Source organism: Lynx canadensis, chromosome B2, assembly GCF_007474595.2.
Source record: "Lynx canadensis isolate LIC74 chromosome B2, mLynCan4.pri.v2, whole genome shotgun sequence".
Classification (NCBI taxonomy): Eukaryota; Metazoa; Chordata; class Mammalia; order Carnivora; family Felidae; genus Lynx; species Lynx canadensis.
The window spans coordinates 140254017-140272053 of NC_044307.1; the positions used below are offsets into that span (position 1 = coordinate 140254017).

Below are 18037 nucleotides of genomic sequence, written 5' to 3' on the forward strand. Positions count from 1 at the left end.
CCGCTCAGGTCGTGATCTGGGGGTGGTGGGACTGAGCCCCGTGTCAGGCTCATCCTCAGCATGGAACCCGCTTGAGATTCTCTCTTTACCCCTCTCTCCTGCTCATGTGCACACTTGCTGTCTTAAAAAAAAAAATGAAAAAACAAATTATAGCTTTGCAGAGAATTCCCCAATGAATTAGTCATCTGCGAATCTTGCTAGAGTTCACTCTCGAAGTCTAAACAAAAAGGAGAGATAGAATGTTGTTATTTGGGGATGAGTAGCCTTCCTGAACTTGACATTACTTTGGGGAAATTAAAATTTCTAGACTTAAGTTGGTACATTAAAAAAAAAAAAAAGTTGACGAGCTATTTGTACAATCTCACCACTTTCTAGTGGGGATAGCAAACAGTTTTGAAAACATCTTGTACCCAAGAATGTGTAATAGCAAAAATATGATAATGCCTGACAAAATAAGCATTGCGATGATGATAATACTTACATGTAATAATGATGCATAAAGTTGTCATGGGAAAACAAAGTGGCGTAGTCACCAGGAAGGAAAGTATAATAGGTTGCCTATTTAGGTTCTAGTGGCAACTGCTAGGTTTTCAGTTCTTTTGCTCTTGACTTTTCTGTTTTGTTTCTTGTAGAAGGGAGAAAGTTCTCCCCCCCCCCTTTTTTTTTAAACTCGCCCAGTATAAGTCACGTTGTTGAAGAGAATTTGAGTGGGCAGTTTGTCTCTAGGAAAACTGCATTTCATCCATCTTGGATCAGTGTCTAATTGCAAAATTTTATAGAGCTTCAGGGGTGAAAAATAATAGAACTTCCCTGAGTAGATGGTTTCAGATCCATAAAACTTCCCGCTAGTTACTCCCTTCTCACGCGTGAAGCATATCACCACCCCTTCCGTGCTGGGATTTGTTGTCCTCGGCTCCCCCTTTACCCAGAGATCACCCTCCTGCTACGGAACTCTTCATATCCCCAAATGTAGTCATTTGCTGACTCCTTACTCACTTTATGCTAAGCCTCGCCACCGAGTGGAGATTTGACCTTTTCTCTCTGCTCCTGGTTCCCAGAGAGCTGATGGCAGTTGAGCCTAAGGGGGTTTCGAAATAGTCCTCTGCTTTCTCTGGGGCTGTAATCCCACACTGAGAACCTTTGTGCCTTTTTGATTCAGGTGTTCTGTTGCTGACTTCTGTTCGGTCGGCATCCATTGTGACCCCTAATTGACCCTGGCCTTGAGCCAGTTATTCTACATCTCTTGTTTGCATGGGGTGTGTTTCTCATGTGTCTGCGTTTGTGGTCTGGCTTGCACACGGCTCTACTGAGCCTCATTCAGGTTCAGGGTAGCTCAGTAGCAGACCAGCAGCCCCTGCGTATTGGCCACGTTCTGCCCCTGTCACATCGTCACTGCCCGTTGCACCCGTGGGCGATGCCCTCCTTCAAGTCTGTATCATCCAGAGACTTAACTCTGAATGGTTTGTAAGCCTGTGGAGTTAAGAACAGACTGGTTGTGGGGCACCTGGGTGGCTCTGTTGGTTGAGCCTCTGACTCTTGATTTTGGCTCAGGTCATGGTGTCATGCTTCTTGAGATCAAGCTCTTGTGTCCGGATCTGCTCTGACAGCATGGAGCCTACTTGGGATATTCTCTCCCTCTCTCCCTCTCTCCCTCTCCCTCTCCCCTCCCCCCTTCCCCCTTCTCCTTTTCTCCCTTTGCCTTTCTCCCCCTCTCTCTCTGCTCCTCCCCCACTTGCACTATGTCTCTCTCTCTATCTCTCTCAAAATAAAAATAAGTGAACATTAGAAAAAAAAGAAAAAGAACATGATGGTTATATAATCAAAAAATTCATATTTGAAAGCTAGAAAGGACTTCCCCCTCATTTTAAAAATGAAGAAAGTAAGGTTCAAGGAATTTGAAGGTCCTCCCTGAAGACACTAGGCTAGTTGTTGGAGAAGCCAGGGCCGAAACCATTTCTGCTAAGCCTCATAGGTGAGCTTTTTCCACTTTGCCACATGGCCAAGATATTGTTGATAGCCACTAGTAACTTTGGGCTTACTGAATATTAACTATATTAAATAAATATTAAAAATAATATTACTTTGGGCTTACTGAATATTAAAATAAACTACTTTGGAGTTTTAAAAAGTGTCCTTTGAACGTAGCTTGTTAGTTATGCTTGCGTTCCCACTTTTGATCTATGAAGGTGAGCAAGATGAGTGTTTCTGGCAAGTAGGCCACTCCCATTGGCCTTCCACCCCCCCTTTGTTTTTTGTTCACAATTTATGGCAAAGATCAGGTATAGATCCTTAAAAATGTAGTCTGTGCATGGGAGTAAAGTTTCCGACTGGATGTTACAACACAGCACCCAACAAATGCATATTCTCTCGCTCACATGCGAGCGAACTTCCGTCTGCCAGCGGGACTAAGGTCCAGAAACCCTTACCGTGATGGAGAGACATACTTGTTTTGACTTTTCAAAAAGAGATATAAAAGGAGCAGCCCCCCCCCCTTTTTTATAGGGCTTTCAACCAGTCTGGTGAGTTAGACCCTAAAATAAGGTAAATTGGTAAAAGAACATATACAACTGAAAAAGAATATCGTACAAATGAGAGAGAGAGAGAGAGAGACAGACAGACAGGCAGGGAGGGAGGAGAACACATGCTGGAAAGAAGTATGTGTTTGATGCCAATAAGCTCTTCGTGTTCCTGGAGCTGTACTGAGAGTCCTTGTTCCTGTCCTGGGTGAATTTTCAGTTCTGTCAGTCAGGCTGGGTCTAGGTTATGCTGAGGTAACAGAATGCTCTCACGTCTCTGAGATTTAACACAAGCGAAGTTTCTTTCCTGTGTTGTCACTCTGTTCTGCATTGTTCCTTTCTGGCACCCCAGGTCCGCAGAGTCGTTCCATCTGGAACACCACAAGCCATGGTAGCAGAAAGAGAAAGAAAACCATGTGTTGGCTTTTAAAGCTCCCACTTAAAAAAATAATTTTTTTTAATGTTTATTTTTGAGAGAGAGAGGGAGAGAGTACGAGCAGGGGAGAGGCAGAGAGACAGGGAGACACAGAATTTGAAGCAGGCTTCAGGCTCTGGAACTGTCACCACAGAGCCTGACACGGGGCTTGAACTCACGAGCTGTGAGATCATGACCTGAGCTGAAGTCTGACGCCTAACTGACGGAGCCACCCAGGCGCCCCTAAAGCTTCCACTTTTTACTTCTGTTCACATTTATTGGCCAAAGCAAGTCTCGTGGCCATGCCTAACTCTGAGGGAGGAAGAGAAAGATGGAAAGGAAGAGAAAGAGAAAGATCACCTTGCCACGTGCCCTAGGGGAGGGCCAGGCATATTTGGTGGGCGCATCGACAAGTACTGCAGAGTTTGTAGTGGAGAAGATTCAGGATGCAGACACGCTGGCTTCCGGGCCCTCCTGATTTTGGAGCTCACTGCTCTTTGAGGGCTTGCATAGTCACAAAGAACTAATGGTCCCTATGTGATGAAGAACAAAGGCCTGTGAAGAAGGGCAAGGTGTGAATCGGGCACATTTTCCTAGAAGATTGAGGAATGACGATACAAGAGTTTTCCCTTAGCACCGAGGAGTGACTGACATCTCTGGAGTAGCTTTGCACTCTTTGCTGCAGTGCTCTGGTCATGAAGTTCCATTATCCATTGTTTAGGATTATCTGATTGTGGGGAGATGGAAATCAGACTGCTTTGTGTACATGTGTAACATGGCTCCTTAGTTTCACACCCATAGCACAGTGATCAGGAAATCTAGCTGAGCCCCTTTAGGGATGGACATTCATTCATTCATTCCTTCTTATCAGCCTGAAAATTAGTCACTGCCTATTGGGATTCTAGATAGAAAGCTTTGGACATTTATTAGAAACTGGAAAGGTTCATGTTTATGTCTAAGAATCGGTTATAAATGCTAAAATACAATATTTTCCTATTTTTTGTGGGGGAAAATTTGTCATGCTTTGCTGTGGTGGCACATTTAAAAGTCAGCATTACAACTTGAAGACTCTCTTGTGAGAAACCACAGTCAAGAATGTTTATAGGTCACATTTAAGTTTGGCACCTGAGTGCCTTTCCCTGGCAGACTTCGGCTTATTTTCAAACATCCCATTATAGCTCTTGCTGGGTATCAGAGGTATCCCCGTGTTTGGGGTCTGTGAGTCAGAGTCCTATTCATAGCTGAAATGATGTTAATACTAACTAAAATGAGCAGTATTTCTTCACCTCTTAGGAGTGTTTTGAAGAGCAACAAAGTGACAATTAAAAAAAAATCTTAGTACTATTTTGAAAGTTTCTAAGTGACTCACTGCTGCAGCTGGCTTATTTGTCGTTACATAAGCATCTGTGTATAAATAAATATGACTGTGGGACACAGTGTAAACACAAGTGGAAAATAATATTTTTGTTAGTAATCGCTGTGCTTGGGGCTCCGTTGTTTCTAGCCCCTGGGTATTTGGAAGCACTCTTCGGTTGATTTTCCTACAAAAGATAGCAAGTATTTGCTACTTGATATCTGGATGGAATCTCTGAAAAGAAAACGCCTCCACACAGTGGAATGCTCACGATAAGGCCTTTGTCGATGGTCCTTCATTGAGTTTGCCTTCATTTTTATTAAAATGGATAAGGAAACATGATTGCAAGCCCACTAGTAGCTGATTAGATGGTGTGGTTAGCATCCCTCTTCAGACTTACCTTAATCTAAGCTCTAAGTTTGGAAATGTTAGCATCTTAGATTAAGGTCACTTTCTGCTGAAAAATGTAGTTACCGATGTTTACCAGTGAATGGCCTGTACGAAAGTTCTTTTTATTAAATAACTTCTCATCTAAATGAGGAAACATTCATGTTTTCAGCTCTGTGCATGGCCGCTTCAGTGTTGGGTGCACTTAGTCTAATAGGGGGCAGTTGTTACTACATAAATATTAATTTTACTTACAGCTGCCTATGTCTGATTTTATGTTGTCATAAACATTAAAGTTAAGAATCGTGTCTTTGGTATCCCCAATGCCTAGAACAAAATAGATGTTCGAATAAAAGGATGTGCATAAGGAATATATTCCTTTCAAGAAATATATTCTTTTCAAGAAAGAAATTCCCAAATTAACTAAAAAATACTATTTATGAAAAACAAGTTAGTAGCAAGTACCCTTTGTAGATAAGGAATTCCAGGTGTGTGGTTTTTACTACCTGAAGTTGAAAATAAGGTGCTGGGATCCTCCAGTCTTGATTTGGGTAGAGGCGGTGAGAGGCTGGGGGCTGTGTTTCTGGCAGAGGAAGAGAAGTTTGTGTAACAACACCTAAAAACACTGCATGCCTATTCCCTACCCCACCCTATGACCCTGGAACTAGTGATTTTCTACTTAGCTTTAAAGGGATCCAGGAGGAAGGCAGACTGCCAAGAGCATGAATTCTTTCCAGGAAGACACTGATTCACAGAAGAAATGTCAGCCTAGAAATCTTCGCTGATGTGTTTTAAATATGCTAGTTAACTTCTTGATGCTCAGCATAGATTAGATTTAGGATAGTCAGTGATTTTTTGTTTGTATCTTGAAGCATTGACTCTACTGGCTGTAGATTGAGTTGGGCAACACTGTTTCTACAGTTCTTTCTGGTTTGGTGACTTGATGATTGAAGGTGCATTTTTGTTAAAAGAATGTTGCTTGGAGGCAGCAGCATTAGCAACCGACAGTAAGACACGTTTGCAGTGTTTGGGAAGGGATACTGTGGATGTATGTAACCTCTGATGGGTGTTCGTCTGCATTGCTCGCAGGAGCCGAGGTCCAAGGAAGGCAGTGACTACTTTGACAGCCGCTCAGATGGACTGAATGCAGATGTGCAGGGGCCCTTCCCGGTGTCTGCTTCGCTGTGGTCAGGGGGCTCAGCTCAGATCCTGTCCCAGAGAAGCGAATCCACTCATGCAATTGGCAGCGATCCCCTCCAACAGAACATTTATGAGAATTTCATGCGGGAGTTGGAAATGAGCAGAACCAACACAGAGAACCCAGAAACATCCACGGAAACCGCCGACTCCAGCAGCGGGTCACTCAGCTCTTTGGAGCAACTTGATCTGCTCTTTGAGAAGGAGCAAGGGGTGGTCCGGAAAGCAGGATGGCTGTTCTTCAAACCCCTGGTCACTTTGCAGAAGGAAAGGAAGCTTGAACTGGTGGCTCGGAGGAAGTGGAAACAATACTGGGTGACGCTGAAAGGTAAGTGCATTGTTGACTCGAGGGCCGCTGGGATCGTTCTGCCCAGCTGCCCTCTCTCCTAGGAAGTGCCGTTCAGTCCAGGGTTAGTTGGCGTCAATGTGAAGGGATTTGATGCAGAATTCCCAGCATGCTTTGCTACAAATACTTTCTCAAACCTAGATAATACGGATTATGTAATACTCACATATGTTATTCATTCCGATACATAATGATTGAATTTAATGGTTATAGCTTATTACTTTATAGGTATTTCTGTACCATTCTTTAATACCTTTCCTGCCTCTGGGTGTAAAAATATTGCAAATAAGTAACCATCTTCGGAACTGCACATGTTCAGAACTCCGGAGAAGTATCCTCCTCAGCTTGTATGATGAAGAATTTCCTCTGGATTATTTGATTTGTGTGCTCTACCCTTTATAAACTAAGAAAGTCTAATTGTTATCACAAACAAATGTCTTCTTTTTAATGTGAAGGAAATGGGAGTAAGAATTTGTTAAGATGAGGAAAATTTCTTGCAGGCATTGCCACTTAAAAATTATAATTGCCTTGCTCATTATGGGCGTATAGATTTGAAGCTATCTAAATGTCCTGAGGAAGAGCGGGGCTCTAAGTCGATACAGTGTGGATTTACACAGATGTAAAGATGATTTACACAGATGCGAACAGGAGGAGCAGCCTCACAGCCGCTGGCATTTCTGCACGACCGTCTTGTGACTCTGTCTGAGGAACTGAGTGTGGCATTCAGAGCCAAGCCTGGCGACACCCTTCCCTATCTTATCCTTATCTGGTGACATCCCTCCCTATCCTGGGAGAAAGTGGGACTAGGAATCCTGTCTGCAGAGCATATGTGTGAAAGGCCTGGAACCCTCCACAGCGCTTCTTTCTACCTTTCTTCACTCACTATGTAAATATCATAAGACGCCCCCACCCCAGCCTTGGGGAGCTGGTGCCATTTCCTAATTACCCATAAGCCTCTCTGGGTAGGATGCACTTTGGAAGGTATCTTGTCCTTAAGTGACATCTTCCCTTAGCAAACTGGAAGGTTTGTAAAATCCGCGACCCAGCGCCCAGCACAGACTGCGGTCCTCTTTTCCGGCTGTGGATGTAGAGCCTTTGTGATACGTGGTGGCTGAGGAAGGCCAAGAGCTCAGCTGGCTTGGGCATACTGGGGAGGCAGGTTCTTACACAGGATGATGAACAAGATTTGGAAAGTTGGGATAAGGGGATGAATCTAGCAAGATACAGTTCGAAGGGATAGGTTATGCTCTGAGGGTTCATGATCATGTAACCACCCAAGTACAGGATAGGGAGATGTGGCTCCAGGGTATTACAAGTGAAGGAGACTTGGGGGTTTGGTCTGGAGGCCGTTCATTGAATGGTTTCCAATGTGATGAAGTCAAGATAAAAGTAAATGTGGTTTAAAAGAGTAAATGTGATCTTTGGCTTCATCATTAGAGATGTCCCATGGTCTTTTTCTTTTTTTTTAATATATGAAATTTATTGTCAAATTGGTTTCCATACAACACCCAGTGCTCATCCCAGAAGGTGCCCTCCTCAATACCCATCACCCACCCTCCCCTCCCTCCCACCCCCCATCAACCCTCAGTTTGTTCTCAGTTTTTAAGAGTCTCTTATGCTTTGGCTCTCTCCCACTCTAGAGATGTCCCATGTTCTACAACCACATCAGTCTCTCCTTCCTCTGCCCTGGGGGGACCTGGCCATTTCTGTCCTTGGGGGCAAGATAGTGCAGGAGACCTGTTAGCAAACAAGATGAGGGTTCTTGAATAGGGTCCACCAGAGGTATTTTTGACTGGAGAGGGGAGTGAAAATGTCCCCTCTGGGGGAGTGAGCCTATGAAATTGTTTATGAGTCACAGTCTGAAGCTGCCTCCTTCCTGCATGATGTTTGAAAGAGTTGCACTCCACTCCATAATGTGACATGTATCTATTTTTTAGTTATTGTATTTATTTATTGTATTTACTTATGTTTATTTTTCAATGTAAAACCTGTTTGTTAAAATTGATGGTTTTGGAGGCACCTGGGTGGCTCAGTTGGTTAAGTAGCTGACTTTGGCTCAGGTCATGATGTGGCAGTTTGTGGGTTCGAGCCCCGCATCGGGCTCTGTGCCGACAGCTCAGAGCCTGGAGCCTGCGTCGGATGCCGTGTCTTCCCCTGTCTCTGCCCCTCTCCAACTCCTGCTCAGGCTCTTTCTGTCTCAAACTTAAACATTAGAAAATAAATAAAATCGATGCTTTGGGAAGTTGTTCCCTGCCTGTCTTAATGGCTCTGAAAATCGCCCAGGGTACACCCCGTGGGGCTGTGGTGGGGGGCTGGTGACGGTGTGTGTTTGTGTGTCCATAACCTGCTGTAAGAAATGAGGCCGTCGGTGAACACCAGAGGGATTTAGAGCCATGCTATATGGGGGATGGTGTAAGGATCCAGGATCATTGAGCTTGCAGAAAATAAGGACTGGCGTGGCGGAGAGCAGCAGTCCTATAGAAGAGACACTGAATTTGTTCTGGTTCTCCAGAGGTTGGGATGGCACGAATAGATGGAAGGCAAGCAGATTCTGAATTAGTGTAAAAAAAAAAGAAATACAACCGTGACCAGAGTCATGAGCAAGTGGAAGGGACACCATCTTCCCGAGTTCCCTGCTCCTGCAGACGCTTGTGCAAAGCCAGATTGTCGGAGGTTTCCTGGGAGAGATTCAGGCAGGTATCACTCACTGTTGGAAGAGCTCCCGTCTGGGTTCTTGTTTTCCATCGTGGAGGCTACCCCAGGGACTTCCGCGGCAGGCGTGGTCCTGAGTTGTTCGACATTTCCAGGATCGACACTCCTGCCTGCGCGCTGCTGTCTCGAGCTTGCTCATAAAACACCTCAGGACCCACGGATAAAGGGTGCTTTGTGAGTGTAAATGTTATCAAGCACACATTCCTTCCTTTCCTTTGCAGCCAAGGAAAGGCATGCGATAAAGATGTTTTTTTCCCCAGCATAACCTTTTCCATGTGGCTTTCTACACCTCTTTCCTCTGGGAATTCAATGGGTTGAGTTCAACTTTCTTGGCTTAGAATCCAAGTTGTAATGTTGAGACTTAACTATTTGGTTTAATCCTTGTTAAAAACACACACGCGCACACACACACACACACATGTGTGTATGTATGTATACACACATGCACATTTAAGCAGAATTTTAAAATTATCTTCGAAGTGTTTGTGTAAATAAATTGGAAACAGTGTTCTTGGGAGAGCAGCTAGGAGCACACTGGTTGTGTACCTGTGTTGAATATATAGTAGGCTAAAGGTAGAAACATTTTCTAGGGCTTGGAGGATGTAATAAATCTTTAACAGAGGTAATTCTCTCTCTGTGTCTTCTCCAATGAGTGGCTTTTCACGTGGCTCACAGGGGACTTCTGGGTGGGGCAGTTGGCAAGGTTGAAGAGTTAATCCCTCAGAACGCACGACATCGGGAGAGGGGTTCATGGAGTAATTTGGGATTTCTGGTGGTTCTGCCATGTGATAGGGCAGATGAGTATGATGTGATGCGTGTGGGTTGAGAGGGCGTCAAAGAAAAGGTGGCTTTGAGGGAAGGCGACTGATTCTTTTGCCCGCTGGTAATGTTTCTAGCAGTACCTCACCTGTTCTTGTCCTCCCACTGCTGTTCCAGTCCGTTTTCTCCTTCTCCTACCGTGGTGAGAAGAACTTCCGCTGTCAGCCTTCCAGGCCAACTCCGGCTCCTGGCGGGGACAGGGCAGGGCTGATGGCCGAAATGCAGTGTGGGGGCGGCGGGGGCAGGAGACGGCACTGACTCGGATGGGCCCCTTTCCATCCAACTTACCTCCCCAGTGTTCGAGACACAGATGAAGAGAACTTTGAGGTGATAGGTTTACGGCCGATTTGCTGTTCTTTAAATCTGATGGCAACACAATTTGTGCCTGTCGTTTTACATCCCGGCCTGGGGCTAGGGTGACATGTCCTCTTTTGGTTTCACACTGTCACGGTAGAGCTGCGGTCTGTTGTCGATAGGGTGTGAGGCTTGGCGGCAGCTTGGCACCTGCCCAAAATCGTGTTCGTTTCCTCTAGATGTAATGATTCAAACCACGGCTGCTGGGAGTACAGTGATAGGGAAACTGGGAAGTAAATGTTAACCTGTCGGAAAGAATTTGGACTGGGCAGAGCTGGCGTGGATCTGTCACCTTGACCCTGGTCCTCGGATCCCCAGGTCATGGCATCACAGCGGCCCTCAGGCGTTTCCTGATGGAAACGTTTGGGGGCATCGTTTCTCACTGCATCCGTGGCTGGAAAAGCAGACTGGCTCAGTCCTGGAGAAGCGGCTCTGGCTGGATACCTGCTGATGTTTTTCCTTCTTCCAACAGCCTCTCTCAGCCTTAGTGTGGGTGCCTTTTGTTTGCAGGGAGAAAGATTGCTCATGCTTCTTGAGATCATTAAGTACCACGGAGGGAGAAAGTGGTGTCCTGGTGATGTTGTTGCTGGGGGCAGAGCTAGCTACCTGCTGGCCTCTTTTTCTCTTGGCTTCTGTGCTGCACTGGATCCCATGATCTGAACTTGTTTGTCCAGATTCACATTGGGTTTTGAAGGAAGAAGTGAGGCTGGCTAGCATGGAATAGCGTTTGAAAACATTTACACTTGTGTGAATGAGGACTCCTAACTCAGAGAGTAAGACAGGCATGCCGTGGACCACATTCGTTCGCAGCGTAGGTGAGAGCAGGCTGGTGCTTCTTTAGTATCAGTGTAAGAGGTTTTTGCAAAGCAGAGGGATGGTGACCTCATCAGCCACATTTGGGTGGCAGGGCTCGGCACATGAGAAGTGCTCGAAAGTGTTTTTTTGGATGAAGGTTTTTGAACAAGAGAACATACTTGTGAGCATGTTAGAATTTGCTTGAAGACTGCGTCTGATAATTATAAGGCACTCCTATCTAATTATCAGAGTAGATCCTTAACAACTTCTACCTATAATACTTCACTGGCTTTTTAATGGAAAGCTGTGTACTTGCAGGCATTTTTGGAGTAATGTTTTAAAGTCGAGGGATGTTTAGTTTCATTTTCCCCTCTTACTCTAAACTAGTGAAATGTGTACTGTTATTTCCTCTTACTGTGACATAAAAGAATATACTAATATTAAGTTATTTTACGTGGCATTTGGAGAATTAACTGGGTACTTTTCTCATAAATGGCAAAGTTCTCCAGGTAAGCTCGGTTTCTTGTTACCCCATTTTTAAGCGTAGAAGCTCCCTTGGTTAATGCACATGGGTCTTCTGTGGCTTCCTGCATTCAGATCTAATAACTCAGTGGTGTGGTTAAGAGCGAGTGCTCAGGGCGCCTGGGTGGCTCAGTGGGTTAAGCTCACGACTCTTGATTTTGGCTCAGGCTGTGATCTTGCAGTTCACGAGTCTGAGCCCCACATCAGACTGCCATGTGCTTTGGATTCTCCCTCTCCTTCTCTCTCTCCTTCTCCTCTTCCCCTGCTCTCTCACTTTCTCTCAAAAATAAATAAATTTTAAAAAGAACAGGAGCTCTGGGGCCAGTTCCTGGGCAGTCCCGCTGTGGGACCTGCATGATGGTATAATCTTCCAAGTTGCTCATCTGTAAAATGGGGTTAATGACCACACCTACCTGTTGGGGCTGCTGTAGGGACTAAATGAGCCAGTGAAGAACTTAGAAGAATTTCTGACACAGAGTAAGCAGTAATAAGTGCTTGGTATTGTTATCACTGATACCATGTTTACAAAAACATGTCGTTTTCACTTGAGTTATGCTAGTACAACAAGGCATACTTTGGATGCCACGGTTTCCTTTTGTGTTACGTGGTTGTCTCTTTCCATTTCCTTTTCTCTTTTAGATGTATCCCCTAGCTTCTCTATACTTTCCTGGATCCTCAGGACAGTGGCACAGATGTTCTTTTGCTTCTCTCTCCTAGGATGCACGCTGCTGTTCTACGAGACGTATGGGAAGAATTGCACGGACCAGAGTAGCGCCCCTCGGTGTGCCCTGTTTGCGGAAGACAGCATAGTGCAGTCCGTCCCAGAGCATCCCAAGAAGGAGAACGTGTTCTGCCTCAGCAACTCCTTCGGAGATGTCTACCTTTTCCAGGTACTGCCGAGCTTTCTAAATGGGGGTTTGAGACGAGGGCTTGTGTACTATGAGGATAGAAAGGAGCAGAATGAAGAGGCACAGCTCAGCAGTGAAGTAGAGGAAAAGCGCAGTTGGGCTTTGGGTTGGGGCTTAAGCAAGCTAGAGCTTGGCCTCTGCTCACTGTCCGGTGATACGGGGCCGGGGCACATCCAGTAATTCCTAGAGCAGGCCTTCCTCGGGATGCCCTGCGGATGCTGAGCTGGGGCCCACAGGAGGATCGGGAGGCTCTGAAGAGAGAAAAATCGTGATTCCCCATCCTGGAGTAGCTCGTGATCTAATGGTGCCAGGTCTGAAATTCCCAGAGTGGAGGCTTTTCAGAGAGGCCTACAGAATATGGCTTTAGACTTTTCCCAAGAATCCCAGCAGGAGTAAAAGAAGCAGCTTTTCAGGAAAACCTTAGAGACAAATGCTGGGAAGTCTCATTTTCCAGTGGAAGTGGGCTTGGGATGTTAAGATGCAAGGTAGCTGCTGATACAGCTCTTAGCAGTTTCCTATTGGTGTCAGGCTTCGGTGGGCGCTCCTGCTGCTGTGGGTCGGGTCACCGTAGACAGAGTGCTTACTGAACTGCTTTGAGCTTCGGAGCCCACAACCAGTAGGGGGACAGTGGCTTAGAGGATTGCTTTGAGGATGAAGAACTGCGTGTGTTAAGTGCTAAAGGAATCCTCACCCCGAGTGCTGTTGTTATTACCAATTAACTCAAAAGAGGTAGAAGTGAAGGAAGAGAAGTGTGCTTCTCAAGTGCTCCCCAGTCTAACCAGTCCTGCCTGGAGACCCAGTTGGGGCTGCAGATTGTATCTGGTCAGAAAGGTTCACGGAAGGACCTGCTGGGTCCTAGGTTCAGGTGTCTTGATGATGCTGGTCCCGGAGCCCTGCAGAACAACATAGTGTTCTCTCAGCTGACTTGGGCAATCTAGAATTCCCTGCAAAGGATTTCCTGTGGCTGGTACCGGGTAAACTCATAGGGCTTCTGGCCTTATTGCTATCCCCGACTTGACTTAAAAGATTCAGGGCTTGAAGTTGGATTTTCCTTCTCTTAACACAGGTTACTGAGACTTTCTACGATGCTTTAAGGCCAAGTAACGAATTGCTGTTAATCTGAACTGTAGGGAGGGTAAGAACATTGGATTAAACTCACACAGAGATCTTAGGGGCAAGTGTGAAATGAGTATTTTGTGATTCAGACAAAATATCTGTAGTCCTAAGAAATTTGCCCAGTAGGTCCTGTTGTGTGATCCCTGAGCTAATTGGGGGATCCATCCATAGCTTGAATCTGTGTGGTTATTTCTGGAGATCAAGGGAATGGAAAGGGCTTTTCGGCCTGCTTAGAATCCTAATCTTTTCCCATGCTGCTTTATCCAGACTTGTTTTATTTCTAAGATATTTTTCTTACATGGAAATTGCATGTAGTCGTTGTGTCTAAAGTTAACTGAAGAGCAGAGAAAGAAGAACCATTCTGTATACTCCCCATGCTCCAGGACAACTATTTTAATGTTGTGTGCATCCCCCCAATATTCTTTTATAGATTTCATAACAGAGTTCATACTGTAGATGAAATTTCATGTCCATGTTTCAGACTTTAACCTTTTAAGCTCTCATGTTTTCTCACTGTATTAAAATTATGAAGATAAATTCCCATTTAGAGAACAGCATAGTGTAAGGACCCTGAGCTGAGTGGATGTGCCCTGGTGTGATTACTCCTCTGCTCTTGGCCTACAGCTTGTTTGTGGTCAGTCTTCCTGTCGGATCTGGGGCTGCACGATTATTTCTGCTGTGCTCTGGGCATTCTCTCAGACCCTCCCGAGTCCAGGAAGTCTGCAAATCTGAGCTGAGTGGTTGGGTCTGTTTTTGAAATTAAACCATTTTTATGAAGTGAAGGTACTTCTTGGGTTTTACACATCAAAGCCCAGCCTCCCGCTTTGGAGAATGCTTTGTGGTAAAACAATTCCAAAGAGGTTTTTTTTTTTCCACCCCCCCCCCCCCCCCGTGTTTAGGCCACTAGCCAGACAGATCTGGAAAACTGGGTCACTGCCATACATTCAGCTTGCGCATCCCTTTTTGCAAAGAAACATGGAAAAGAGGACACAGTTCGCCTGCTGAAGAACCAGACCAAAAACCTTGTTCAGAAGATAGACATGGACAGCAAAATGAGAAAGATGGCAGAGTTACAGCTGTCCGTGGTGAGCGACCCAAAGAACAGGAAAGCCATCGAAAACCAGGTAGTATTTATTTACGCGTTTTCTCTCATTGCTCATGTCACTCAGCAAAAATCTGAGTTCGGATGCAAACTGATGGTGGTGATGTTTCTTACACCTCCGGGGGAGATAGTTTCTGTGGCTTCTCATTTCAAGTACTCAGTGGCAGCACTTTTGTGACATCGGTGATGGCGGTAGACTTTACAACATTTGGTGGTGGTTATACATACAGCGGAACGTTTTGTGGCCAGATCTTCTTTCATAATCTTGAACGGCTTCTTCGTGCCTCGCTGATCGTCTCGTATGTTGTCACTTTCAGACCGAGATTTCTGTAATGAAACCACTAGACAGTTAGATAGGATTCTGATACAGAGGGTGGCTTCAGAAAGTTTGGTTTGGCGTCATACAGCTATTGCTGTGTCCGTGGATTCCAAAAAAAAAAAAAATATGTTGCCAACAGATAAGATGCTAAAGGACGATGCTTTCTCCGGTCTAGTTCCACATTCGTATCATAATTAAACAGCTAGTTTCTATGCTGTTTGCATTTTGTAGGAGGAGAAGCAGCTTTTTAATATGTTTTCCTTTGTGCACGCACCCTGAGCACTTAGACACGTGTCCATGAAAGTCATAGCATCTCCGTCTTCCTAAGTGCAGGCTGAACATCGTATCTTTAGAAGATTAATCAGATTTGGAGGACAGATGACATCGGGAAGTCTGTTAGTTGGTGGGACAGCACTGGATGTGCAGTTACCAGGGCCTGATGCAGGGTGACACTATAGAAGCTTAACGATTTATATGGAAAATGGATTTCGGAGTACAGAATTTCTATCATTCCGTAGTGTCTCAGCATATCTGATACTCCTGAACTCTTCCTCAAACGGAATACGCCATTTATCTAAAGAGGACCTGCTAGCAAACTACAAACTACCAGTTAACAAGGAAGTGAAAAAAAAGTTGAAGCTGCCAGCAGAGAATGGAGAGAGGTGGCAGGTGTTCGGGAGCTTGGCAGGAACACAGCCACAGGAGGAAGTAGGACCCCCAGGAGCTCACCCCGTGTTCTCTGCCCTCTGCCTGCTTCTGATTGAGCAGCCTCCTCTGCTCAGTCTGGGAAGAGTTCAGATGCAGAGGCAGGTCCCGATCTCCCAGCTTTCAGTCTCTGTGGCGTGTAGGGATGTGAGCCTTGGTCAGGGTTACCTGACAAATCACAAAGCTTTCGAAGAAGGAGAAATGGTTCTTCCGGTTTTTCCTGTGCCACATCTCGCGTGTGGTCCTGAATATCCAGGATCCAGGAGCCACAGTTGTCTGTCTGTCCTCAGAGGTGGAACTCCTGGATTCAGGTGTCTCAGTGTTTGGGGCGCCCCGATAAAACAGTCTCGGGCTGATTATATGGGAAAAATGTGGTTTTAACTTCTGTTGGCTCTCTAAAATTTACCTTTGAAGCCATACTTTAGTCCTATAAAGGGATGTCCACCTTGGAGTCTTTAGGTCCTTATATAATGTCAAATGTTTGGGTCGATGGCGAGAAGGGAAATTGGGCAACATTCAGAGGCTCTTGGACTGCCCCCCTTTTCCTTCCCTTTTCCTTTTTTAGTGGCCCTAGGAAATCCAAGCAAACAAACAAAAAAAAATACACATTCTCAGTAAATGTAATTTTATGCCATAATGCAGTTTCATTAAGTGTCTTTTATAGCTGACCAATGATTAATTTATGGTATCTCTGGGAGGGGAGTTACATTCACATAAAACCCTATACAGACCCAAGGGTCTTTGATGGTTTGGTTGGCTGAAGAGAAGCTCTTTTAATTCTTACTTGTGGCACATTATGCATTCTTTACCAGAATCATTACATTAGTTATTTGAAGCACACTGTCCTGATCCTACTAATTTTTTCATTTCGGTTCGTCCTACCATCACCCCCCCCCCCCCCCCCCCCCCGTATACACAGTTCCCTTCTCCTGTTGCACTTGTGAATTTTTGGTAAACAGTTGGGATTGATCTTTAGAAATTCCACCTGAAAATACTCTCCTTGCCATATCGGCAGTTTTTAAGGTTGTACTTGAGTCCTGTTTTCCCAGAGGTCTTTGCAGTGGGTACCACGAATTACATTTGCTACGCTCACTGTCCTTAGCTCGTTTGCCAGATGGTTGTAAAGAGAGCTTTTAGCTCTTTACTTGCAGACGCAAAGAATATGAAAAGTCAAGGCAGCTAACAAGCACATGCTTAAGATTAGTTTTATGAGATGGTCTTCGACTAGAGAATGTTACGTGAAGCTACGAAGGCAAAGATGTTTTCAAATCCAGACCAATAAGAACACGACCTCCCAAATACCCCATAACTGTATACTTTTCTCTAAACTCCCTTTTAAAAGCTTCTTTAAAAGAGCAGTAGTGCTTTGTCTACTTACCGCTTAAAAATCTCCACGCCACTATGTTTTATTTTACGTCAAAGAAAATATTTTATCTATGTAGCGCTTTCCCCCAGAGACCCCCCCCCCCAGAACCTCAGATATGGTCATTTATAGCCTAATGATAGCAGAATTTACGGGGTACGTTACATCATGGACAGTAAAGTCTCTGGAAACGGATTTTCTTTGATGTGCTTGGGTGGAGGAGATCACTGTGTACTCGCTATCCAACTAGAAAGATAAAACGACGCGATCACGATAATAACGGCTGATCTTCATAGTGTTGGGTGGTAACGTGCTCTGCTTGAAAGAGACCATCACGTGGGCTGGTCCCAGGGCCTTTCTGAGATTGTGTGGGGCAGGATGACGCAGCTTTCATTCGAGCCTATCCAACGTGGAGCGGCCCGTGCAGCTGTCTACACGTTGGATGCCTTTTGAAGTTCTGAGGGAGGAAGAGTTATAAATTAAGTCCAGTTGGTACTTTATTTTCCTTTCCATTTATTATTTTAAACAAACAGACAGGGACAAAACCTCACCACCCTTCGTGGATCTTGGCTTCCCCCCAGGTGGCTTCCCTGCATCCTGATGCCCTCCGTGTGTTCCTCACTTCCCCTTGTTAATGAGGCCCCGGGCATGGGGGGGGGGCAGTGGGGGGAAGGCAGTCAGAATAGGGCGGGAGATGTGGTGGGGGCTGCAGGCTGGTCGCCGGGCTCCTGTCTGCTCTGGGCTTTGTGAAACGTGGACTTCTTTTAAATATTTACTCAAAGTTCCGAAAAGGTAAAGAGGACGGATTGAATCTAGGCAGTTGGAAACTGAGTTGGTGGGGGCGGGGGCAAAGTAAGCAAGGCCTTGAGGAAAATATGATATGGGTGTGTGCTTGTGGGAAGCCATTTGGGGAATAAAACATTGGTGAGCGAGGTATTGGCGAAAGGGATTTGAGGAGATAAGGCCAGATTATGGAGGTTCTGGGCTTTCACTTGAGTTCAGTGAATATTAAGTGCGTATCTGGGCCAGGCAAATGTGCACAGCCCGGGGATTCAAGAAAGATGCTGTCTTTGCCCTCAGGGGCTCTCAGCCTGGCAGGGTGCCAGA

The 18037-nt window shown here is 45.3% G+C and overlaps 1 protein-coding gene across 5 annotated transcripts in view; it reads left to right on the forward strand.

Moving 5' to 3' along the window:
- Positions 1–18037, forward strand: part of TIAM2 (TIAM Rac1 associated GEF 2) — a 136146-nt gene that overhangs the window by 29138 nt on the left and 88971 nt on the right. For all 5 annotated transcript variants that reach the window (XM_030316644.1, XM_030316645.1, XM_030316647.1 and 2 more), the window contains 3 exons: positions 5762–6197; positions 12135–12307; positions 14341–14565. In XM_030316644.1, coding sequence (XP_030172504.1) covers positions 5762–6197; positions 12135–12307; positions 14341–14565 — 834 coding nt within the window. The remainder of the gene's footprint in view (positions 1–5761; positions 6198–12134; positions 12308–14340; positions 14566–18037) is intronic.